Genomic DNA, 27,081 nt, shown 5'->3' on the forward strand with positions numbered 1-27,081 from the left:
GAACCTCCTGGATTGCTTATGTCCTATTGTGTTGTCTCTACAACATATACTGGGGAGGGTGAAGTTCCCCACAAGGAGCAGGGCTTGACAACACGAGGCTGCTCCTGTCCCTGCAGAAGCCCTCATCTGCTCCATCTTCCTGGTTGGATGGCCTGCAGCAGAAGCCCCACTATAATGTCACCTGTCCCAGCTCATCCTTTAACCCTGACCCACAAGCTCTTGGTCAGCAGCTCATCCGTTCCCAGGCAGAGCTCCATGCACTCCAGCTGGTCACTGACATACACGGTAACATGCCCTCTTTATCTCCTTTGTCTATCATTCCTAAGGTGCCTGTATTCTTCTATTCCAGCACTCTGGTCATGGGAGCCATCCCACATCTCCATGGTGCCAATAAAATCACGGCCCTGCACATGTGTGAGGTCTCTAACTCTTCTTGTTCTTTCTCACACTGAATCTCTTCCTTCCAGCTACCTTATACGCAGTGAAGCTGGCAGATTCCAGTCCTCTCAGTTACCATCAGAAAAAAGTCCAAGAAGCAATACTGTATGTGCCACAAAAGGTACTGTGCTAGCTCTAACACAGCAAAAAAGCTGCATTTCACTATTAAAAAAGACTTCTTAATTGACTGATCTCAAACACAATTCTAATTCAAAGGAAGTTCAAGAAAGATGTATAATTTAGCATTGAAGCTATGGTAAAAAATACTGCAAATATATCATAAATTGATCAGTGCATTAGGCAGAAGTGAGTAGCTACAAGGACTTGACATGCAATGAGCTTTTTTTTTTTCTCTCAAGAATTTTCAGAAATCATTTGAAATTTGAGGAACTCTACTTCTTCTTCTTCTTCTAAAAAAAAAAAAAAAAGCAAAGCAAAACACATAAAAACTCAAGCAATTCCAAGACATGAACTTCAATAGTTTACAGTTGATTAATTTAATTGTAACAAAAACTATTTCAGATATCAATGAAGTAGTTTAAAACATTAATGTCTTGATAGGTCTGTGAAACAGCAGTCTTTTGAGAAACCCTTAAAAATACTAGAGGAAAGAGTAACTTTAAAACCTTGTTAAAAGTAGAGCAACTTTATTATGTCTTTCCTTTATCTTACTGAAGACAAGTTGAAAAGAAAATCTCTTCGCAGAAGCACTTTACAGCCACAGCTCTAAATGCCACCCAGACCGAGAGCTGACAGAACACATCAGCTTTGAGAAACAAAATCAAAGTACACGACAAAGCAAAACTTGACAGTAGCCTTAAAGCTTTGCCAGTGTTAATAGCTTTGGCATCTGTTCCAGTCTGAACATGTCCTCTCACTTCCCTGCACATTCCGCACTTGCTTCAGCTAAAAATCTTCTGGGGAAATTCAGAGCCCTATGAAACTTCAGGGGCAGGTCTACCTAAATAACATCTTCCAGTGTTTTTTCTTAACAGCAGCAGGTTGTGTATCACTAGCCACATTTCCAACAAAACTACTTTCAACCAAAGGATGTTGGATGCTATCAGGGAACACTCTAGAAGGAGGATGTTTTTCAACGCCGATGTGCTTAAGGTATTCAGAGCTCGTTATCTCACAACAGTGTGAGAAAGCATGGGGGTTGTTCCATGTATGGCTATGATTATTAAAACAAACAAACAAAAATATCTAATGTTATTTTCACCCAGTATGTAGGTCTCTTTGTGCTAGTCAATATCCTTTCAATCTCTTGGAAAATCAGACCTACATCAGCAAACTTCTAAACAGGTTTTTGAAGTAACCTCAGACACAAAGAAATCATTCTAGTAGTTGCAAAAAGTAAAGTCACCAAAATCACTGAAATTGTTTTATAGTTGTTTCATAATTTTGTAATTCTTATAAATAAATGTGGTATTTTCAAGCAATAATGATAAGTTTCTATTTTTTTAAATACATATTTATTATCAGAAGGAATTGTCTTCCTGAAAAAAAAAAAAAAAGCATTTAAAAGCCACCATATTCAAGGTCCATTCTGTTCCTCTACTTTTTCACTTTTCCCTTGCTAGTTGGGAGAAAATAAAAAAATTAAAATCTAAAATCAACAATATGAAGCGCATTACGAAAGAGCAGATCATTAGAGAGACCTACTGCTCACCAGACATCTCTTTTTAAGAAAGAAGATGCCTATCCTACAGTAATACCAAAAAAACCACAAAACCAACCAACCAACCAACAATAAACTGCCATGTCCACATGCACTCAGAATCATAGAATGGCCTGGGTTGAAAAGGCCCACAGTGATCATCTAGTTTCAAACCCCCTGCCACAGGCAGGGTCGCCAAACACCAGACCAGGCTAAATTGTATACATCTCAAAAATAGAGAAAATAAGAGCCACAGATAGAGAGAAAGTGAAGACTTAGGTATGATCTCAGGTGTTATATATATATAAACTGAAGCAAAAATACATAGATGATAGTGGGAAAACAGAACACAGGACAAAAAGCTATCCTTTGGAGAAGACAAAAAGCTCTGTCTTAAGATAAATTTAGTAAGATGTATCCCATCTCCTATAAGGTTATACATTGTGGTTTTGTTTTTCATTGAAGTTGTGGAAGGAAAGTTGTTCACATCAGAAGTATTTCATAAAGACAGTAATTATTGAAACAACAAATGCTTTGATAAAACTACATTATTGCTTGGCTTCTTAAAATACACAATCAGCTCTTTTTCTGGAGAATAGTGTGCAGCTCTTAGTAGATTGTTTTTTTAAACCACATAAACATGGCATTTTACAGATCCATTTGTTTAATGAAGTCACCATATTGCAGCTAATGTACGATAGAGGAGTTTTTTAGTCAACAGAAGGTATTCATCAACAGACCCATTCTATTTCCCCTCCAATATGAGCAGTCTACCTCCATGGAAAACTACTCAGGATAAATGACTGATTCACACTTGATAAGGATTCTCTTCTGACACATAATCTCAGATGCTATTTGTACAGCCAGAGATATTCAAATCAATGTGACCAATATGAAATACATTTCACTGCAGATAAATACACTTGGGGCCAGATTCTCTCTCTTTGATATCACAACTGAGTAAAAAGAGAGGACAGCATCAGGGAGTGAATGAGACTGCCCTAAATCACATCAGCTGGAAACACTCCCCACAGAACTGATTATGACCAGCTGGCTGCAAACTAGACATTTGGTCTAGAGTCATAAAAGCATCTGATCTGTCTACGTCCATTGATTTCAGCAGATGCAGATTTTTAAATGTTTGTATCAATCTGGGTCATCTCCCTTTCCTCACCGCTGGCTTAAGAGCTCTGTGGCTCTTAATGGGATGGGACTCGTCCAGACATAGCCCTGGCTACTAGAGTGGAGAATCAGAATCTGCTCTGTTTGTGCTTTCTGATTAATGTGAAACTGAGGCTGAAAATTCTCCATTCATAATTAAAATTCCCATTCTTCCATTTGGCTCCATCCCATCTGGCTCACTGAAGAGTGTTTTTAAGTCCTATTGGCTTCAGTTGCAGAACTTGTCCCCAGTGGATACTATCGTCTTATGACGTTTCATTTCTTCTTCCTGACTGTCCTCCTTGAGAAGCAAGAGACTCTCTCTTCCAGAAACACCAAAATTTCTCTTTAGAAATACAAATGGAAGGTGTGACAATATAAAGTAAAAGCAACATCAAAACCAAGTAAGCCAAGCTGAGTTTTACTGGTTTCACAATTTAAAAACAATATTATTTTGCTGTAGGAAGCATATAGACACAAGAATTGCTTGCAGAGTTACGTGGTTGGGTTTGGGCTTTTTTGAGTTTTGGAAGGTGAAAGGATAAGGTGCTATACATCTCCTTAAACCAGGTTTTCTTTTTTGTTTATTTATTTGTTTCTCTTAAGAACAGTCATTGCTAAAGCACAACCTATCATTAACTTGAAGAGCTGCTGTAATTCAGAAACCGAGAAATTACAGTGCCGTTAAAAAGATGACATGTTTTTATGCAAGAAATTCTTACCAAATTTTTGAAGAGTGCAGTTAATTCCTTTGTAAACACAGAAAATTTTAAAAATGCTGTTCCCAAATCTGGGTCATCCCTGCAAACACAGTTGCCTCCAAATTTCTCCAGTGCTTGTGTGTACTGTTCTTCATTTTCCACGTGAGCTTCAAAAAGAGCAAAACATGAAAATACAGTCAGCAGACAACAGGTTAAAACAATTACACCCAAGCTTAAAAAAAATGGCAGAGAAAAACAACTTTTCAGAATGTTTCTCACTACGATTGTTTACTCAATACAATAACAAAAATTGCATTTTAATAGTTATGGTGGAAGTATTAAGTATCTCACTAATTTTGCTTTATGTGCTTCTATCCAAACGTTGTACAAATGTGTGCAAGTGTCACTGCAACAAGACAATAATCTGACAAAAATCCTGTTCACAAAGACATGCAATATTTCTGTAACATACAACGGATCACGTAACTCCTAACTCCTATAATAAACTTCTGTAGTCTTTTGTTAATGCTCTCTAAATCTAACTGCTGTGTGCTGACCAAAGAATCAGAGGGGAGCAGAAACACTGGCGGTGCTGAATCCCTATTGTACAGGGCAATATATCAAAGATTTCCAGGTCATCTTAGGAGATGGACTACCAACACTGCAGATGAGGAAGGATACAACCCGTATCCGTGTTAGCTCTCTGATCCAGACCAGCAGTGGGAATCTGAAGCAAATCCTAGTAGTCTGCATTTAACATGGGATGACTGTGTTCCCAGAGTAGTTTTGGTTCATGACCATCAGGTTCATTCCTAAGAAAACAAAACTTTCTCAGAAGTGTCCTGGTGCTTAATGGAGATGACATGCTCTGAATATAGGTGTAGACTGCACTTCCTTAATGCTCTTCAAAGCATGAACTCTGTGTGTTGAGGAGTTATTCCACCCAGGGAGCAAGATGAAATCTACGCCAAAGCAGGCTCCTCTGATTCAAATATAAGGGAAATGTGAGGGGCCTCCATCCTACCTTCATCTAACTAGCAATTCAATCATAGTTTACCACTTACTGTCCAGTGTAGACAGACATAAAAAGTGCACATAAATATGGTCTGAGGAATAAAAAAACCTCTTTCTGAGCTTAGTGACTGAGTTAAGCTTGAGCACACAAGGCAGAGCACATCAAGGTGGCACCTGATGAAGTTAATACTGCCTATTTCTTATTCTAGTTGCAGCATATTTCTAATGGTTCAAAAGAAGAATAAAAACCCCACACCCTAGAAAACAAATTATGCATGAATAAGAACAAAGAATCCTTCTTGGCCATTACATGAAACCAGCAGAAACCCTGAAGATTAATGTTAGTTCAAACTAGCAATGATCTGGTTTAATTTCAAACCAAATCAATTGGTTCAAAAATGCTTTGCGTATGTTTGCAATTTAATATCCAAAGGATTCATGTTGCAATGTCCTTTCCCCAAAACATTTTGCTATTTGAACTACAGGATAAATTAAGGCTGTACAGCTAACACAATTGTATGATATGAATACACCTGGAGAAGCTTTGAATGAACTGAGACATACTGACACTTGAAGAAGCTTTGAACAAACTGGCACAGACAGCAAAAAACAGGGTTTGGCTCATTGCAACTGCACTATTCACACAGCTACCCAGTGTGGTTAATTATTTCCATATCACTTTCTTCATCCTTACTGCTTCCTGCATCTAGCTTTGCATGTCTGAACCCAAGTAAGGGTGGAGGTCAGGACAATTCAAATGGCAAAAGAGAACACCACCACTGCATGAAAACAAGGTGAAAAGGCTGCTGCTGCTAACTGCCGTAGTTAGTTGTGAAATCAGCAGTCAGCAGAACCATGCTGACTTTTTACCAGACTTATACAGGAGGTTTCTATTCCATACAAAACTTGGGCCGCTGCTTCTGGATCTACGTATCAGATTTTAAGAAGTCAACAGACTAGCAGCTCTGCAACAGTTGTAAGCAATCTTCATAATGCTGCTGGTCATTACAGTAGCAACACTATATGGGAGCTGAGCTGGTACTCCAGAAGTACATCTAAAGAGCAGGAAGTGGTGTTTTTTTCCACAGCTCCTGACCCAAAATACTCTTCCTTGCCCTCAGGTTTCTTTCTGATTGGCTTTAAAAGGTTTTCTACAAACTCTTTACATGTTCTTGTAATGATGGGACCAAGGGGGAATGGCTTTAATCCAAAAGAGGAGAGATTTAAATTAGACGTTAGGAGGAAGTTCTTTACTTGGAGGGGGGTGAGGCCCTGGCACAGCTGCCCAGAGAGCTGTGGGTGCCCCATCCCTGCAGCTGCTCAAGGCCAGGTTGGGTGGGCCCTGGGCAGCCAGAGCTGGTGGGGGGCAGCCAGCCCATGGCAGGGGTTGGGTGGGTGGGCTGTGAGGTTCCTTCCAACCCAGGCCTTTGTGTGATTCTGTCCAAAACAAAACAAAAAACACCCAAGCCATGTTTGTTTGAGGTTCTTTTTTTACTAAGAAACTAAATGACAAACAAATTGGGATCCTAATGGTTTCTACCATTCACGCATGTAAGGAAAACAAAACAGGTAAGTTTTATAATCAGGGAAACTACATTAAAAAAAAAAAAAAAAAGCACCAGTAGCCATGCTCTTTTGAATACAGAGCTACAGTTTTTTCTTTTGTCAACAGAAATCTCCATTGCCAGAGAGGCAAAGCAGTATTTGTGCTGGTGGAACAGATGTGCCTTCAAATGTTTATTGTCAAGATCGAACAGTATGAATTTAAAAACCAGGCAAAGCACTGATTTTTATGCAAAAAATGCAGTGATTTGCTGCAATGCTATAACAAATACAATGATGAGGAAGAATAGCCTAGCAACCAAAAATTACCAAGAAACAAAAAACAGAACACAGCATGACAAACAAATACATAACAGATGACACAGCTCCAGATCAATCTTAAACTGGACACTCAACCATCCAAAGATAACAGCTTCATAAGCTTCAGCAAGAAGGAATTTCCTTTCACACACAGAATCACACACAGAATCACAAGGTTGGAAACGACCTGCAAGATCATCCAGTCCAACCACCCTCCCATTCCTATCAGTGCCACAAGCTACTAAACCATCTCTCGTAGCTCCTCATCCAGGCGCCTCTTGAACACTGCCAGGGATGGCGACTCCACCACCTCCCTGGGCAGCCATTCCAGTGCCTGACCACCCTCTGAGAGAAAAAGTTTCTCCTAATATCCAACCTAAACCTCCTCTGGTATAACTTCTTGCCATTTCCTCGGGTCCTACTATTTTTCAATTAGCTGATACTAATTACACCACCATAGTAGTCCTCATAAGTTCTGTCAGATATTGGTGGCTCTCCAAAATGGCCATGCCTATCTTTTTTTGCATATAATATAGGTTTTCTTAGCTCTAATTGCTATGAACTGCAAGATAAGAACAGAAATCACTGGAACAGGCTGCCCAGGGAGGTGGTGGAGTCTCCTTCTCTGGAGATGTTCAAGACCTGCCTGGATGCCTACTTGTGTGACCTGGTTTAGGGAACCTGCTTTGGCAGGGGGGTTGGACTCAATGATCTCTGGTCCCTTCCAACCCCTACAATTCTGTGATTCTGTCATTCTGTGAAATGAACAAAATGCTGTTTCTTCTTGTTGCTGATCCACAAAAACAAAAGTGTAATTCATTTTTTCAAAAGTAAACACATAGAACTCCATGGGATTTGAGCAGGATGAAAATGCACACAGCAATAGTTCTTCATATTTTTATCACTTTGTCAGAAATATCTGACTCTGCACGTCATGACAATAACAAATTGAAGCTCATCAGCTTTCTCTTGTCACAAAATTCTTAATGCACAAAACTGGGAGCCACCAGGAGGCTGTTTATAAAAGCAGTTAAGTTGGTGTAGATTCCTATCACTGACAAAAAGGATAATTTCCAAACACACCCTGCCTCCCCCCCACGTCCTCGAGGATCACATGTCTTGCAGTGAAATCAACACAACTGGGGTTAGATGAGCACCTGAAATGGCTTATGTAAAGTGTGCTGAAAATCCCATCTAGAGATCTGTCAAGCAGCAGGGGTGGCAGAAAGAGCAGGCAGCCCTGAAGAGGGGGAAGGACCCCATTTCTTATCAGTATGGCATGGCAGGTTCAGCTATCTCACAAAATTTGATTGCTACTGATCTCATTATTATGCAGCTTATTCGAGACTGCTATTTAAAATGCACATATTTCTTTTCTTAGTTGCCCATGTAACTTTCTATTTCATTATGAAGACCAGCTTCGACAATTCACCAACCCTTCAGTTTCAGCAATACAGCTTACCAGAACTTATGAGCTACTTACCCAGACCAGATACATTTATAGCTTTGACAGATTTCTTCATTTTGTAGAGAACAGTTCGGTCAACATCCAGAGCCTAAAATAGAAAAAAAAAAAAACTAAATGTGAAATACTGGCCTGACCTCCAGTAAATCTGCACCCTAGAAACTTTCTGTACAAACAACAGAATTGTGTTAGTTAATTTTATTCCTGTAATTATTAAATTACATGCCAGTTGCTCCCACCCCATCTGCACAGCCCATTCTGTCCCTTTGTTCACAAGGATACATCTTCCCTCTTTCCACGGTGACCGGATTCATTTATACCCAGCACCTTCTGGGTTTATTAATAGTTTAATATTCCAAAATGAACGCATTTATACAATATCTTCTTATGTTAAATTATTGAAGAAGCTTACTTAAAATAGTACCAGCCTGCCGTATGATTTGACATATGATGCAGAAGAAACAAGCAGTATTACTTCCCCAGGCAGAATATTAAAAATGGAACTTAATTTCAGCTTTCCTGAATAATTCAGTTAATTAATTGCCTTCCCAGTTATATGAACTTTGTGACTGCTGTGCTGAGCAAAATAAATTGAATCTCTCTCAAAAATACCACTTGTTTTTTTGACACTGTGCAAAGCTTTTACCGACACGACATAAAATTCAAGTTTAAATCCTGTCCAGAATCCTCAAGCATTTATAATCAACTTGTTTGAAATGAAGAAGTTGAGATAACCAAACATTTTGCTTACTAAAGGGAAATACGGGCAGATTAAAAAACAAACAAATTTTGCAAAACTGCAAAAAAATTTAAATGTGAATTCCAAAGCTTGGGCCTCACTGAACAATACCAAAACCAAGAAATTACATTATGCCAAGAGCTATTTAACATGCCACACACTACAACAGCAAACAGAAAGCACAAAATTCATACCAGTTTTCATTCAGAAGGCTCCAGTAAGCTGCAACAGCAACAGAAACAACCTAGTGGTGTTTCATTGTTTATCATTTGTATAAGACAAATGATGCATACCAGTCAGTCCCCAGGAACCCATCTTAACATACAGAATGCAAACAGAAGGACTATCCATCATAATTAAGGGAGTATTCTTAAAACTGAATCAATTTAGACTGCAAATAGCAGGCAACATCTTTGCAGCATTCCATGGAAATGCACACATTCTGATGTTGCCTTCCTACTGCACAGTGTGACAGTACTGCTACGTCCATTGGAACCTTTACCTCCTGTGCCTTTACTGTCGGCATCTGAAATGTATTAGTAGAAGTACAGAGACACCATGTGTGATGGTCTGAAAAAAATCCCTAAGAAAGCCCATAAAAGTCACACAGGACTGTTCACTTCAACAATTTGGACTGCTGCCATTAAAACAAACCAGTATACAGTGCAGTCTCAAAGGTCAGAACAGTCACCTGCCTGCATGGAAACACAGAAGGAAACTCCTTCATTGCATACTAAGTGATTGCTAAAATAACCTCAGCAGAGCACCCATCAGACCAGTTGATTACAGAGGAAAGATAATTTCATCAATGACTTCATCAAAGAGCAATTACTCTCTTGGAGAGGAAAAGAAAGCAACATCCCCAACTACAAGCATCACAATTAATGGCCCAAGGGAAGGATGATGGCCAGACACTTTGAAGTTACAGATTCAGTTCTCATCTGAGCCTCAGATTTGTGTGTGCAGCTGATAAATTATTTAATGCTTGCACTTTAATTGTGGAAAAGAAAGAAATAGGAGAATATGGTATTTTTTTTCAATAAGAGGAGAGTGCAGGAAGGATAAATGCATTGGTTGAATTACAAACCACTCGTACTATCGTGGTGAGGGTTGCAGACAGACCTAAAGGTACACTGGCCATGACTGCCTCAGTCTGAAAGCACAGACTCTCAGTAAGGGAAAATTCTTCTTCAAATTGAATCAAAAACTCTTCTTCAATTGAAGTCATCATTTTGGTTTGCCAAAACCTCCCAGCCTCTCTAGGATTACGCACCAGAACATAAAGCTAATGCCATAACATAATGGTGCTGGCAATTTGAATATCTAGGCAAGGTTAGGCAGTCAGTTCACATAAATATACAAAACATGCACTTCAGAAAGAAAACCTCTAGAGAAGACTGAGGGTGACAAAGCAGACAAAATCTCAGGCTGTAGTTTGATCAACATCTTCTAGACAACCAGCATAGGCTTCCTTGGGACTCCTTTAGCCCTTCCAGCTGCTCCTGTACAAGTGTTTGTGGGGACAAGCAGTGAACTGCAGCAGACAAGCGATCCGTGTTCAAAGTGACATAGGAAGAAAAACTTTTTTCAGCTGGATTCAACACAGCTCAGATGAGAAGGCAAGCAGAAATAAGCAGAATGACCAACAAACCAGCGTGCTTCTGCTGAAGAAAATCTCCAAGACCATTTCTGAACAAGAATTACATAAATGGCTACTTGAGTGCAGCAAGCACTTACTGTCCCCTTTTTTTCTCTTTTCTCACCCTTAGCATTACACTAGTCTTAACCTTCCTTCATATCTTCCTTCACCACAATAAACCAGGTGAGTAGTTCAGTTTGTCTGGAAAGTGGTACCACACTTCTAAGGTGACAGCAGACACTGAAACAACCAACAGGACTGAAACTAAATGGCTGAACACCACAAGGAGAAGCAGCAGCTCTTTGCCCAGCTTCTGCTCAGGTGTTCATCCATGAATAGCACAGAAGTATACTCCCAGCACCAAAGTATACATACTCTCATTGTATAAATGTAACGTGGACTCAACTTCCTTCCTTCCCAAATCAGCTGAAAAAGTGAATAAGTGTTCTGAAGCAATCTGTGACATAAAGCACTCCATATGAAACCTAGAGGAATACTGTAATGGAAAAAAACAAATAAAATTGCCAGAAGAATAAACTGTGTTTCATTCTTTAAGAATGTAAGCGTTTTATTGTTGATTTAAATAACTGATATGGTCAGTGATAATGGTAAGAAATACAATAGTGAAGACTGCAAAGTCATTTCAGGTGGGGCACAATGCAGATATGAACTGGAAGATCACCTGCCAAAAAATTAGGGAGAACAAGCATTTTGGTATAGCAATTGTAGGTCTGAGGTGTTGGTCCTTCCAGTTTATGGGTCTTTCCAAATCAGTGGAAGTTGGACTCTGTAACAAACACTTCCAGAAAAATTACACGCACAAAACAGGATGTGACACAGATGTTGTATTCATCCACTAAGATGTGAACTATGGAAGTAAATGTCTTTCTTGAACTGTTCTGGTTTTGGAATTAGATTATTTGGAATAAGCTTCAGAAAACCTACATCAGGCCCGCAGCCAAAGGGAGTCAGCATATATTCACTGCACAGTAGAGATTATAAAGAAAATTTTAAAAAGCACAGACTGTAAGAGGAATAGCTACCTTCCTGCCAGGATCTCCAGTCCGTTACTTAGAGAACTGACAATCAATTTGATTTTGGTGGGTTAACACAGTACCGATAGCCCATACCCTAAGCTTGTTCAGGTACCCTGATAGACAAGCTGCAGCCTGGTCTCTCCAAACTTGAAACGATCCTACCTGATGCTAACAAAGAAGAAAAAGGGATAAGCACTCAGAAACATTTGAGCTAAAAACTAACATAAGCATAAAATCAGCTGAGTAAAAGCTGCACGAGAACAAACTGCAGCTGGAATCAGGAAAACAAATCCAGCTCAGGAAAGCCTGGGAATGAAGAGTTAAAAAAAAACAACAGGCCATCATAAGAGGGGCCTGAATAAATTTCTGAAGGATTGCTGTGGTGGTTCCTGCAGAGGTAAAGAGCCAGACTTGCCCTGTAGGAGGGTTCTTTTAGTTCTTCAATCCTATGTGAAATCTTTTGATGCTACGTCATTTTTGTGATGCATGTCTGGAGATTATGCATGAAATGCTGAAACGTTTTCAGTCACTATTACTATATTTTATCCTTGCTTATGGTCCTAAAAATGGGGCTCTGCCTTGCTTGCTTTTTGTTTCAATGGAAGAGGTCCCTACTCACAACTCAGGATTCAAAGGAGTCCCATTTCAGTACAAAATTTTGAAACACAAGCACTTTGTCTTTAATGCTGTTCTTCATAATTTCTCATTCTTTTCTTTGTCCAAATCTTACCGTAAGACATGAGCCTACATACAGCTGCAGCTCCATTATATTTTCATTTACATGCAGTACAGTGCAGGGAAGAACTACTCTGCTGTGAGGATGACAGAGCACTGGAACAGGCTGCCTGGAGAGACTGTGGAGTCTCCTCCTGGATATTCAAGGCCCTCCTGGTTGCCAACCTGTGTGACCTGCTGTATGGAACCTGCAGGGTGGTTAGACTCGATCATCTCTAGACGATCTTTCTAACCCCTCCAATTCTGTGATTTCCATGTCATAAATACATACACACTGCACTGACACACACTCACACACACACTCATACACACACCAAAATGCTGCCCTTCCCTTCTTCAACTGCTGTGCCAGAAGCACTGAAATTTAAAGAGGCTTTTGATATTGCATATTCTACCTTTTTTTTTTTTTTAACCCATTTACAATGCCCATAAAACTTCTGAATCAGAAAAAAGGAATCATTTAATTCATATGGTGGGATCACTTTGCCCTCTCATTTAATGTTTCCAGCTTTGACTCAAATAAAGTCCAACATCCCTCACTCTGTGGCAGTTGTTTACTTTGGCATCTGTTTATTCCAGCACAACAGACTCAAATAGGACATATGAATTATTTTCATGCTCCCACTCAGTTTCTACTGATAAGGGCTTAGACTTCCTTGACTTCCCTTCTGTTAAAAATAGTAAAAGCAACTTTAATTTAGGGGGAAAAAAAAAAGCATTCTATAGATACAGTACATTAGTAAAGAAGCAGCTTTGTTGTAGGATTTGTTCTACGTGGCATGAACTGAAACAAACTCAAAGCAACCTTCTTGACAGTGCCCTTGCCAACACAGTGTTTTTCTGAACATAGTATTTATGGCTTCTGCTCATTTATGTGACTTCTAATGCTAATCGTGTGAATGATGCTCAGATACACTTCTTTTGACATCGCACCGATGTGGTGCTGCTGTAGCATACCTAGAGATTACAGACATCCTCTGAGAACCAAGCTGTTGGGCAGTCTAAAACAAACAGCAACCAGAGTGGATCTTGTTCTCCTGACGTGTATTTCAAGGCTTCTACATAAGTGCTAATATTGAATTGAAATAAATGAACACAAGGAAGTCCGTTACCAAGCTTGATATTCACATCAGTATTCTTCAGAATGCAAAGTAATCTCTTGTAACAGCACAGAAATATGATGCTGTGCGAAAATGCCTTGTACCTTACAATCTGTGATGACCAGTGAAAAAGTTCACAAGACAAGTTCATTTACTTCAAATGAAATATCTGTAACTTATTTTGCTCTATCTTTGACTTGTTTTAATCCCCCTGTGCCACTAGCACACATGATCATCACACATGATCACTACAACACGTGCACCCACCCACCCAACTTACTTGCAATGTATGACTTCTTTTTAAATTGCACTTTTTTCCTAACGAGCTCTGGTTAACATCTCGACACCCATCACAAGTACACCTGGGAAAATACATCAGTAACGTGACCAAAGGAATTCAGTAACATCAGTTAGCTCTCCGGAATGCCCCAGACTGAAAATGTCAAAATGGCAACGTTAAAGTGAATGGAGTTCTATGACCCATACACACTGACTGCAGAAGCAGCAATTCAAATCACAGTAATTTTTTTTTGCTAAGTTCCACATGCCTGATGAGAATTTAGCAACATGTATGTCTTTAATTATTAGAGGCAGGGGGCCAACATACCAAGATAGAGAAGAAAACATAGCTTTTGAAATGAGGGCTATACTGAGAGAGAAGGGCTGAACTAAACTCACATCAGTAGCACGGCTTTTCTCCTCCTCTAAGAACAAAGTCCAGTTCCACTTGCCAAAGGCCAATTTCCATTTTAACTGCTTGAAAGCTTTCTATTCTGAACAAAGAAACATGCCAGCTAATTAGAACCAAACCCATCCTACAACGAAGAAATCAGCGCTAGGTTAATGAAACTTCCTGAAATGCTATTCTACATCCTAGGCCACGAGCCACAGTCTGTCCTGCTACTTTAAAATAAGAACAATAATGAATCTGTTCAAGTGCATTTCACATTGCCTAGGAAGATTTCAGTGCCCTGGGAAATACAATATTCAAACACTTACTGTTGCTTCCCAAAGACTAGCCTCAAAATCTCAAAACTAGCATCAGTCTAAACAAATCTGCATTCTCTCAATAGGTCTGTACAACATTCAGGATTCTTTCTTCTGGACGGGAGGATGGTTCAAATTAATAATATGCTGAGCACATTTCAGGCTGACAACAGAGAAATGAGTGTGTTACTTGTTCTTTTCAGTAGAGCAGGGCAAAAACAAGCTGTTCTATTTTTATTATATTTAATTGGAGGAGAAAAATAAGTAACAAACTGGGTAAACATCCTGAAGATTTTTGGCACCTTTTAAAAATGAGAGGACGTGGGGAACAACGAGGCAGTAGCAGGACGAATGGTCAGCCCATGGGCTCTGGTTAGACAGTCGCTTGGAAGCCAGAAGTGTGCAGACACCTTTTGTGCCAAATTTACAGAAGTCTGGGTCTCTTTCTTAGGAAAGTCCACTTGCACCAGTGCCTTATACCTTTATGGCCCAGAAAATAGATGTGAAGGAATAGCAACATAGCCACACTGAGTCAGATCAACAGTCCATTTAACCTGGCATCCTCTCTCAGCAGTGGCCAGCAGTATGTTTGGAGCAGTGACGGAAGAAAAGCCCACATACATCCTTCCCCAGGATAATCTCCTAGATTCCAGCAAGCACTGTAAGAAGAAAAGACTGAGAGACATCCAACCAGAAAACACTACGCAGCCCAACAGGCTACTCTCAAGAGAAACAGGAAACCAAGTTTTCTAACTCCACATAAGAGCAAGAGCAAACTCAAGCTGTTTTTCCGCAGCCCAGCCTGAGCACTTTGATGACTGCACTGCAGCAAGCTGTGGGAAGCAGCGAGGGAGGAAGGAGAAGGAGGAGGCCTTCATCTTTGCTCCCTTTCTTACTTAAAACATTTGAAAGTCTCTAATACATTCCATTCTTCTTACCCACAGAAGTTTCAGTTTAGAAAGGCTAAAATTAACTATTTGTGATTCCTGGTTACCTAGACCTGAATTTGTTAAAAGTCTCAACCAATTTTTCTTTCTTTCTTTCTTTTTAAAGAGGGGGGTGTCAGTTGGAACTACAACAAGAAGATCACATAAGTCCTGCTAGAGGAATAATAACATTCTGGCAAACAAATCCCCAAATCATCCTGGAGAAAGATGCAGTGTGCTTTGCTTTACCCCATACCGCCCATTTAACTAACAAAGACGCAAATAAAATACAGCGCATTACTTTTAAATCCAATATAAACAGTGATTTTAACCGCTCTACTTTAAAGCAAAATCTAACCTCATCTTCAATTTTAGTAATTCGTATTAAAGTACTGTGCTACACAATAGCCATAAATCACTCTGTACCTCACACCTTCTAGTGTTTCAGGATAAATAACAGTGCCAGAGGCTGCTGCAAATGCTGAACACAAATGGGAACAGCCTTTCCAGAGACAAAAGGATGCAGAAAAAACACAGCCAGCTAGTATGGAAAGGAGAAGCGAGCAATTGCAGCAGAGTCAGAGCAAAAGTCAGCTCCTGCTCTTAGCCAGACTGCTCCTATTTACACAGTAGCAACAGCAAGTTCTGAACACTCACACCGCACCAGTAAGTGCCATCTTTTGATGTTTCTGGTGCATCTTTAAAGGCACTCTGGATCTTGCTATAATTACATCTCTCTGTCAGAAGATCAGAGGCACTCGCAGACATTCTCAGTTTGTTGTTTTTCTATTGGAAACTAACTCTCTGCACTGCTACCCTCAATCTATCTTTCTGTTACAGAAGATGGTAAAAAGCTTCCTAAGTTCCCTCATCCCCCACCAAAATCCTATTTCCATTCTCCTCTCTTCACGTCATTTCCTCCCTCCATGCATTAGTCCTTTTCCAACCTCTGTCCGCTGACCACCTGGCACATACCGAGAGGCTTCATTTGCAGCCTCTGGGACACAAGTCCCACATTCTCAACTCAGTTTAGTTTTGAGTGACTTCTTTATTTGGAAAGTACACGTGAAGGAGTGTTCCACAATATTACATTCTACAATAATCACGGCAGTTAATTTAGATATACATATATATATATGTATTACATATCATTATTATATATATATTATATATACATAATTATATATTATATAGTTAATTTAGGTCTTAGGCCTGAGACATGTCTACATAAGAGACTACAAAAGCACAGAGACAGACATGCAATAAAAAAAGATGGGGTTTAATACAGAATTGTCTCTCAAAGCCCCTTTCCACAAAAGCAATAGTTCTCCAGCATCTGGGTTTGTGGTTCCTGTGGGCCCGGTGCCAAGGCAATCTGTTTGAACAAGCACTGAGCCGCCTGGCAGAAAAGAGTAGTAAGCATTTAAGCTCTAAACGACTGTACATACAGCTATGGGTATGCATGAAAAGAGGTAATGCTGCTGCTCTGGGAAATTTACATTTGTAAGTAAAAAGAAATCCTACTGCAAAATAAAAGATGGGAAAATTTGACGCTGCTGTATTACAGAATCACAGAATCTCAAGGGTTGGAAGGGACCTCAGGAGACCATCAAGTCCAACCCTGCTGCTAAAACAGGTATCTTACAATAGGTCACACAGGTGTGTGTCCAGCCAGGTCTCAAAGGTCTCCATCGGAGGAGACTCCACACAAACACACCTGAGCACAATATTTTATTTAAGTCATTGAACAAGGTCAAACAGCTGAATTCAGAAATCCTCTCCATCAGTAAAGAGAAACCTGGAATGAGAGGTTCAGAGCTACGAAGCCCCAGACCTGACAAGTCACCGCATGACACCGCTGCATGCTAAGCAAAAAAGGAGTCCGCTAATTCAGTTTCCAGGTGGGCCCCTCACTGTATCAAGTTGGACAGACACTTAAGCAAAGGGGGGCAAATATTGAGCATTTTTGTTTAAGGACACTTCTTGCTTAAGAGAAAAGAATGGAGAGCTCTGACGCCAGCAAGTTCTTGAGAACACATCCACATTCTAGTTTATTTTATAATGAATAAAATGGTCTCAATTTCTCTTTTTACAATTTTACCATCACAATTGCAGCTATCTGCTTCCAAATCTGAGGCGAGTGGATTTTAAATAGAGAACTCATAAGCAAAGTAACAGAGTCGTTGAATTTACTTCTGTACACCAGATCATTTTTCAAACAAAAGGTGTGTAAATCGAACTCCCTGATTTAATTCTTGTTTAATTTTCCAGCTGCACTAACTGCTGATATTTATACCCACTTATTTCATATTATGTGCTCACTCCAACAATCTAAGACATCATTATGTAAAACAAGATCACATTTTTTCAAAAACACACTTCTGAAGATGAAGCTCAATTGACTGCTATCTTGAACAGCCATGTCAACTTCTCTGTCTCTTCATCTGTGGTGAAACGTTCTAGTCCTCACTCTGCAGGAACATTTCTCCAGCCTGATATCTGCACCTCTGTCTGCTGTCAGCATCCTCCAAAGCCCTTCATGATTCAGAGTCCAGCTGCTGGGAGACCCAGGAACTACTGATCCATTAGTCTCACTTCTGTGCCTGGGAAGGTCATGGAACAGATCCTGCTGGAAGCTATGCACTTGGAAGACGGAGCTGATAAGGGAGAACCAGCATGGCTTCACTAAGGGCAAATCCTGCTTGACCAACCTGGTGGCCTTTTATGATGGTGTCACTGCATCAAAGGACAAGGGAAAAACCACTGATGTCATCTACCTGTGTTTCAGTACGGCCTTTGACAAGGTATCCCACAACATCCTTCTCTCCAGATTGGAAAGATATGGATTTGATGGGTGGGCTGTTTGATGGATGAGGAATTGGCTGCAGGGTTGAGTCCAGAGAGTGGTGGTCAATTGCTCAGTGTCTGGATGGAGATCGGAGACGAGTGGTGTCCCACAGGGGTCAGGGCTGGGATGGATACTCTTTAATATCTTCATTAATGGCATTTGACAGTGGGGTTGAGTGCATCCTCAGCAAGTTTGCAGATGACACCAAGCTGTGGGGTGTGGTTGACACACCAGAGGGATGGGATGCCATCCAGTGGGTCCTAGACAGGCTTGAGCAGTGGGCCCAGGTGAACCTTATGAAGTTCAACAAATCCAAATGCAAGGCTTGCACCTGGGTTGAGGCAACCTCCACTACCAATACAAGCTGAGGGATGAAAGCATTGAATGCAACCCTGCTAAAAAGGACCTGGTGATAATGGTGGATAGGAAGCTGGACATTAGGCAGCAATATGCCTTTGCAGCCCAGAAAGCCAACCATATTCTGGGCAGCAACAAAATAAGCAAGGCCAGTAGGTCAAGGGAGGTGATCCTGCCCCTCTACTCTGCCTCATGTGAGGCTTCACCTGGAGCTCTGCATCCAGATGTGGAGACCTCAGTACAGGAGAGACATGGACCTGTTGGAGCACATCCAGAGAAGGACCAGAAAAATGATCCAAGGGATGGAACACCTCTCCTACAAGGACATGCTGGGAGAGCTGGGGCAGTTCAGCCTGGAGAAGAAAAACTCCAAGGTGACCTGAAAGCAACCTTTGAATGGAAGGTGAGTTACAGGAAAGAGTCGGTACTTTTTAGCATGGTCTGTGGGGACAGAACAAGAGGAAATGGTTGCAAGCTCAAAAAGGGTAGATTTAGGTTAGATATAAAGTCTTTTACAGTGAGGATAGCGAGGCACTGGAACAGATTGCCTGGTGATGTGTTTGATGCCCCATTCCTGGAGACTTTCAGTTCAAGGCTGGATCAGGCCCTGGACAACCTGATCTAGCTGTGGCGTCCCTGTTCATCGCAGGGGAGTTGGACTAGATGGTCCTCAGAGGTTCCTTCCAACTCTAAGGATTGTATGATTCTAATCCTCACCCTATATCACTCAGCAGCATTTACAATGAACCGGGCTGCTGAGATTTTCCTTTTGCAGTTATCTCAGTGCAGTACTCTTTTCCCTGTACCCTTTTAAACATCAGAGTAAACAAGAATGAGTCTGTGCAGAACGTAACTCCTTTCCACTCGGCATATGACAAGCTTTTGAATAGAGAATTTTTAGTTTTATATAGGACTATGAAACAATTTCAAAATACTGACAGGTTCTCACATCAGTAGCCTATTTTATTTTCAGTAATCTTCCAATATCTGCCTAAACCACAAATATATCCCAGATGCAAACTCTGTGAAACAGTGAGAAACTAAACAGTTAATGTTCCTAATGAATGATGCACTCATTCTGCTTTGAAAATGAAAATCTCTGTGGTGTGTGTGCACAGAACTAGTGGATGCCAATAAACTGACCCCTTCCTGCCCATCTGCATCTTCTTTAACTACTTACTTTATCAAGTGATTCCAGGGACAAGAAATCAGCCAGGAATAGAACACAGCATACAGTAATACAGCCTACTCAAACCTCAACCTAGACAAGCCTCTGAGAGCTTCTCAACACAAATAAATAATGAAGATCAATATTATGAACATCTTTGGTGTAGACATATGTGTGTGTATCTGTCCATATATGTCTGTGTGTGTGTGCATATACATATGAGGTGGCCATTCTGAAAGGCAGCAATAGGCACACAAACTGCCTAGTTTATGATACACTGGGAACTTTTAGGACAGCCTATTCCTGCAAGAAGGACAGGTAATTAGAGGAGATCCAAAAGACAAAGACAACTCACCTCAGCTCAACCAAATGCTGAACCAGCTGTTAAAATTAGGATCAGTAGAGATAGGTCTGTTTGTACCACTGGTGGCATGTTAACTACTACAGCTCACTTTTCTTTACTGATGAGTTACTTCCTTTTACAATTTAATGCATTTTCTATAGTTAAACTTTGTTTAATTTGGCAGTTCTCACGTGAAAGTACAGTGCTTCATAATAAAACTCATTTTCTCCTGAAATACTGTACAATTATTTCTATAGTAGCTTCTGGACTTGAGCCTGTAATTTTTACTCCAAACTCTGTAGTGCAGTGCACTGCCTTTGAAAACCTCTGCATGGTCTCTCAATATTAATACATTTCTTCCAATGAAAGAATAACTGCATGATAGCACAATTAACAGCAGCTAATGCAAACAAGATTGGCCCAGTTATGCCAATCAAACACTTGATAACATCAGTACCTTCCTATATGGGTTAACTGGAAAAAAAAAGTAACTGTATTCATTTCATTTTGTTGATTCTTTGTCACGCTGTAACCATCTGTGAAGAGCTGGCATTTCTGTTGTACGAATCCATAAAAATAGTAGTCTCTTAATTTCCTTTTGGGAATGTGTTTTTAAATGGAGAATCCATCCGAACCATGGTGCATTGGCATTCATCTCAGGTACTGAACGAAAGACATCTCAAGCCACTACTGCACTCTTGAAAACAATCATTGAAATTGGAGTTCCAGTAGCTTTAAGTGCAGCTAAAATTAACAGTTCAGGCACTCCTGCCACTAAGGACAGCTTCCTAAAAGTGTAAGTGATACTTAAGTCACGGAGTTTCTAGGGCATCCAGCAGCAGATAAAAAAATATCCATTTACACCATATTTGATGTAAAAATAAAAGCCTTCCCAACTGCATGACCTCTACCAAATTAATGAGGGAATTCAAATACACTGAAGATACCCATAAAATGGATTAATCAAGACTTTCTTGACCACTAGGACTGGTCAACAGATTAATCAAGAACACTGACCACCACGGAGATAAATTTATGCACAGCCAGCTACCTAACACAAAGCACTGAACAACAACTGCCTTTCCAATCGCAGCAACACAGAGGCAGGTGCAGGTCTATCAGCACTTCTGTTCTGTTCCTGGGGGAACAGGAACCAGCTACTAGTTCTGTGTCTGAAACAGACTAATGTCTGAACCTACGTGGCTCAGCACCCATAGCATGACACCATCACCAACTCCACACACGGCTGGCAAAAGCTACTGATACACGTCAACCACCAACAGCCACCAAGAGAGCAGTAAAGCAACAGAAAAGAACGAACTAAGCAGAAGAATGAATGAAACCAAACAAAAAGCAGCTTACAAAAGATTTACTACTTCACTGCCTCTGTAATGCTACTCTCTTCAGCACATCTAGTGTCTAGCCTACAAGAAACTCAACATGTAGGAGGACTCCACCGTTATTTTTGTTGTTGGGTAACATGCTCCTACAGCACTGTAAAACAAACAAATGATTAAAAACATGTGCTTAGCATGAGTCTGTGCTGCATGTGATAACAGAGCAGGGGCTCTGTGCTTGCATGTGCTAAGGAAATTTCCACTCCTATTGCTATAGCCAAACAGTAATCCTGTTTGATTGAAGGGGCTTAAAATGATTAGGAAATGCATTTGTTTCTAACTCGCATTCTCTAAAATACAGCCTAAATTTCCTTAAAATTGCATATCCCAGTAAGAAATCTGCTACAAAGAACATAAACCATAAAACATGAGAAAATAATCTATGCGAATGTTCACATCGCTTCAGTATTTTGCCTCCATACACTCTTTCTAAATGTAGAACAAAGCTTTCCGAAATGTAATTTGCCCAGTTCTAATCACTTCAGCTGTTTTCATGTATCTACATGCATACTTAGCATAATGCCTAGACAGAATGATAGATTTCAGACCAGAGCTACACTGATAATCTGATCTTTAATCAGGGATAGCTGAGGGGTCTGCAGTCAGCAGGTGCTCCCCTACACCGCACTGCCCTGAGACAACAGGGAGCAAAATGTCAGCCCTCACTCTCAATTCTTCATTTTTCTTGGTTTAAAATGTCAGACAGTAGAATTTATACTGCATGTTCTGTCATGTTAACTTTTACAGCCACCTTTTAAAGAGTACTCCAAAGAAATCCATTTCACTCACGTCACATGGTGTAAAGTGAACAGAATTCACCTATAGAAAAAAGCAAATATTTCAAATTCTGCCCAACACCTACTCACTTGAAAACAAAGCCTCCTACTCTAGACAAAAAATTACACCACACTACCCAAGCTTATTTCCTGCAAAGCAGCACTGCTCCTAAGAACAAAGCTATTCACTTAAAGCACTTCATCTCAGTTCCTTCATCAATATATTCTCCCCGACAAGGAAAATCATTTTCTGCATCCAAACACAATTAACTTTGAGATACACACAACTAAGAGAGTCTGCATAACACTTAGTCTTATGTCCCACTTTCTGGACACAGCACACAGCTCTTCTTGCACTCCTTCCAACTGCAGGGTAGGCTGTACCACAGCTACCAGCCCCCATCACCATCCCTTTCCTATGCTCCCTGCCCACCTCCTTCCTCTGCTGATCCTCCTCATGTCAGCCCTCTGCCCATTCCTGCTGTCTGCCACTTTCACCCCACTTTCTGCAGAAACGCTGACGCATTCTCCCTTCCTCTGCAGTTCCTGTCAATGCTTATTTCTCTGAACTTCCTTAGACTTCTGATACATTTCCTTCTCCCCCTCCTCATGCTTCTGCCTATGTCAGTTCCTGACCTGCTCCACAACACACACACCATCAGTGCTTCTGTTGCTGGATGATCCCCTCTGCTCCCCGTTTGTTTTTAACCAAGACTTCATCCTCTTCACTTTTTACTGATCCTCGTATTTCTTTCTACATGTTTCAGCTGTTACTTTCTAAGACTGTTTCTTGCATTCCCCTCTTCTGTTGTTTCCTAGCCAAGTTTTTCTCCTCCCCTTAATTCCAATATTGACGTAATTTTGTGAAAGAAGTCTGGATTTAGTCCAAATGAAAGAAGCTGATAGTCATCTTAATCACAGGCAAATCTGGTATCCAACAGCAGAATCTCCTCCAGCTTATGTCTCTGTCCCATCAAGAACAACTGCATACAGTGAGCCTTCTGAATACAGAAGAGCTTGAGCTTGGTGCTAACAAACGCGAGGCGGTGGAAAGACTGGAGGATAAAAGAGAATCACCCTACTAACAGCCTGCAATAAACTCCACAGTTATAGACACCAAACTTGTGTTATTCTTATTCCCTATCTTTACCTACATTTTTGAGGTGAGTTTAAGAAGTCTGAGATGAGAAAAGCAGGGATTTTAACCTTATATGAAAACCTTCCTACACAGCTTTAGCATTATGGCTCTCAGCAATTCTGTTTTCCTAAGAACTTGTAAGCATCAGGGAAAGAGCAAAGAAGGAGCCGCCATACTGTATCTGGAGGCCAGAACACACTGCTTAAATGAGGCTCAATAATCAAAGCATTAAAGGAGTTTAAGAGCAGACATTACTTCAAAATAGTTCTTCAATCTCTTTTAAAAACAATTTATATAACAATGACATTAATTCCAGTGGTCTATCCATTCAAACACTGCAGAAGAATGCACCAAAGGAATGAACAGAGGACTGAAAAACTTTCAGAACCCTTCATTCACAATTTTTCCCAACGTGAAGTTCTCACACAACTCATTACAACTTCAAAAACTAAAGCAAACATAAAAGAACCATCCTCTAGCAGTGGCAGTTTCTGCAAATAGCTGCTGGCATTATTCTTCACATATTCCTGGAAGCAGGGAGAGAAGCTGGTTATTTTGCTGGCCTGCCGCTCAGCCAGGGATACTTGAAGCACCTGAATCAAAATCTCCCTCCTCCTCACTTTTACAGCCATGGTCTGCATTTCTGCACCTACTGCAATACTTTTTATTAGCAAATGTTATTTATTCTTCTACTTCCATTGCCTTTTTTTTTTTTTACCCCTCTGTGCTTAAGTGAAGTATCATCTTAGTCGTCAGAGGATTCATTAGGAGTCTCTGCAAGTAAATACCCTCGTTCTTCAGAATCCTGGGAAACACGTTAACCAGCCCCAACAAATTGAGTGCTCTAAGCTCAAAGTCTTGTTTTTCACTTTGCTTGCTTGCATTTCTATTTCTGCTTTCAGTTCTACCTACTTCGCCACTCAGAGTTTGAAAACTGCAGCAGAACACTTGTTTAGATTTGGTAATACTTGCATTACCTTTATCACAACAGTCTAGCTGCATACCATCCTTTCTTTGTCTCCTCACAACTCTGTGACTAAAGAATGCCTTTGTTTTCCTTGCTGCCTGCTGCTACAGCTAGAGAAACTCGATTTTCACAAGTTGGCCCTTTTCCTTTACACATATTCTTCAAACACACAACTGTTCTCTAACGATCAGTCCTTTCCCCCCCTCCCCTTTTGGAAACACACTGTTCATTTGTGACGTTCTTCTCTATATTTTCCAAGACCACAGTTTCTCCCATGATTTTTCCCTTTCTTGGGGTACGTTATATTTTTTGTGCTTTAGTAAATTAACTCTTCAATTCCACTGATTTCATCAGCTCTCAGTTTAGTGACTTTTTCCTCTAACTACAACTTTTTGGACTGTTTTGCTTTTAATACACAATGATACAACCTCTAATGATTCAACAAACACTTTGCTTGCTTCCTGTCTCATCCACAGCATCCACCCCGATTGCTGCCTCATGACAGTATATTCTCCTGCTCCTACATGTTTCCTCCTGTGAAAATGAACATCCCGGCTGTAACCACAGACACCCAACCATAATGTGGCTGAAACACAGCTCTTTTTTCTTCCTCTTGCCCTCTTCCTCCATGCCTGCCATGTTAGCAAACAGCCCAACCATATAACCAACAGGTTGCCTTCAACTGACACCTACCATCAAGCAAGCTGTTCCCTTCTGCCTAATATCTCTATGACATACATAGCAGCCTTTTGCTCTGCAACGCTTCCTTACCTCGTCATTTCATTTTGATTACTATGAAAATCTGGCCCTGACAAATAAACAGTCCTCAGTCACATCCATTTGTGACAGTACTGAAAAAGCTTTCTGTTCATCTTCTATGCAATGCATACTTCTCCCTAGCTGTTGTAATGCACTCACTTTTGCATCAAATGTAAGACAATGGTCTTTGATTTCAATGCCTAGAGGAAGGCAACACCGGTCAGCTCCTCTTCACTTTTGACTCTGCCTCCTCCAATCAGACTTACCTCACCCACCAGCACCCACTTCTTTTTCAGAATCATACATTTATGCTTTCTTACCAATACGTGGTTGGTAATTTTCTTATCATGCTCATTTTGTATAGCATCTACAAATCCTACTGAGCTACACACATCCCTTTACATAGAACGGGAAGGAGAGCAGGGATGGAACGCATTCCTATATCAGAAAAATCTATAGAAAATTTTTACACGGCGAGTATCTCCTGACTTTCCGTTCTCTTTTTTTCTCCGCCAATCTTGTATCAACAGGAGGTTCTTCCCTCTCTTGCAACTTAATTGAATGTAACATTTATTTGGAGCCAGTGAGGACTGAAGGTAAGTGAGGCCTCTTGCTGCCAGTCCATCCACTGGAGAGAGCCCAGCTGGCCAAAACCCCACAGAGCTGGGCTGGGGCGCAGGGACCATGGACAGGGCTGCCTCACCCCTTGTAGGACCTGGCCTTTTGCTGGGCCATGGGGCAAGTCCAGGGAGTTCCTGGAGACAGGGCAAAGCAATGGTAACCGCTGCACCACAGCAACTTTAAGAAAGTAGGAGAGATAAGGAGATTGTTGAATATAGGTATGGGGAAGCTCAAATGATAACCAAAATAACAAAGGGGAGAGGTACTGAAATGAGGTTAGGGGCAACTTTTCTAAAGCTTCAGGTGTAAACATTACTTACTTTTAGAGAAGAGGGTTTGACAGCATGGTTCCTTAGCAGTAAGGCTCAAAGACTGGGGTGCTGGAGTTCTAAAAAGGGCTGGTCGTAACTTTAAGTATATATGTACACACACGCACCCTTATATATGTGTGTATATGTAACACAGAAAATGTGGAAAGTGAAAGCCATTAAAAAAAGAGGGTAAGAGTTGATTTGAAACATTCATGAAGAACTACTCTACTGCATATGAATAAAAAACAAACCAAAGTGGTTTTCTTGTATTCTGCTATCTATTCAACAGCCGTGTCTTGTTCCACATGTAGACCATTAGGTGCTTTTGGGGATTAGGCTTTTGTCCTGTGCAATGACTTACAAAATGAAGGCCTCACTTTTACCAAGCACCGCCACATTTATGGTACACAGAACAACATGAAAATAGGAAGGATCAGAGGTGGGTAAAATCTAAGCAGAGAGAATTTAAGCTTCTTTCCACGTCTCTTTTTTATCACCAGAATGAAGAAAATGCAGTGGAGCTGGTTCTGAGGAACGCAACAGCACTGGAGAAAAAGTCCAAGGACAAAAGCCACAGTTAATAAAATACTTTGGAAACGTGTATATTTTTCCATTGAAATTCCCACCAGACATTTGGAATAAAGAAGCAGATGTCCCAAGGTGCACCAAGGTAAGGTATACAGCGATCTGTTTATACAATTTAAACTGTTATAACTGGCTGCACATTGTCTGCAATGTTCAAGGTCGAAGTTCTGTTTTATAATACGCACAGAGCTCCAGCTGAAAACCTGTAATGTAGCTCCTGTATTCCCACAACTTCCATCCTCTGTTTTCTTCTAAAAAAAATAAAAAAAATAAAAATCCAACACCCCTCCCGAAGTCATAACACCATTTGTGTCATAATTACTTTTCCAGAAACATCTTTCAAGGC

The 27,081-nt window shown here is 40.5% G+C and overlaps 1 protein-coding gene across 3 annotated transcripts in view; it reads right to left on the minus strand.

Annotated features, from left to right (window-relative positions):
* Positions 1-27,081, minus strand: part of ASAP2 (ArfGAP with SH3 domain, ankyrin repeat and PH domain 2) — an 89,870-nt gene that overhangs the window by 57,433 nt on the left and 5,356 nt on the right. For all 3 annotated transcript variants that reach the window (XM_042890078.1, XM_042890071.1, XM_042890064.1), the window contains exons 2-3: positions 8,321-8,393; positions 3,982-4,127 (exon numbers count right to left, since the gene is read on the minus strand). In XM_042890078.1, coding sequence (XP_042746012.1) covers positions 3,982-4,127; positions 8,321-8,393 — 219 coding nt within the window. The remainder of the gene's footprint in view (positions 1-3,981; positions 4,128-8,320; positions 8,394-27,081) is intronic.

The sequence above is a fragment of the Lagopus leucura genome, unplaced genomic scaffold (assembly GCF_019238085.1).
Source record: "Lagopus leucura isolate 7727_CA_CO unplaced genomic scaffold, USGS_WTPT01 Super-Scaffold_73, whole genome shotgun sequence".
NCBI classification, from domain to species: Eukaryota; Metazoa; Chordata; class Aves; order Galliformes; family Phasianidae; genus Lagopus; species Lagopus leucura.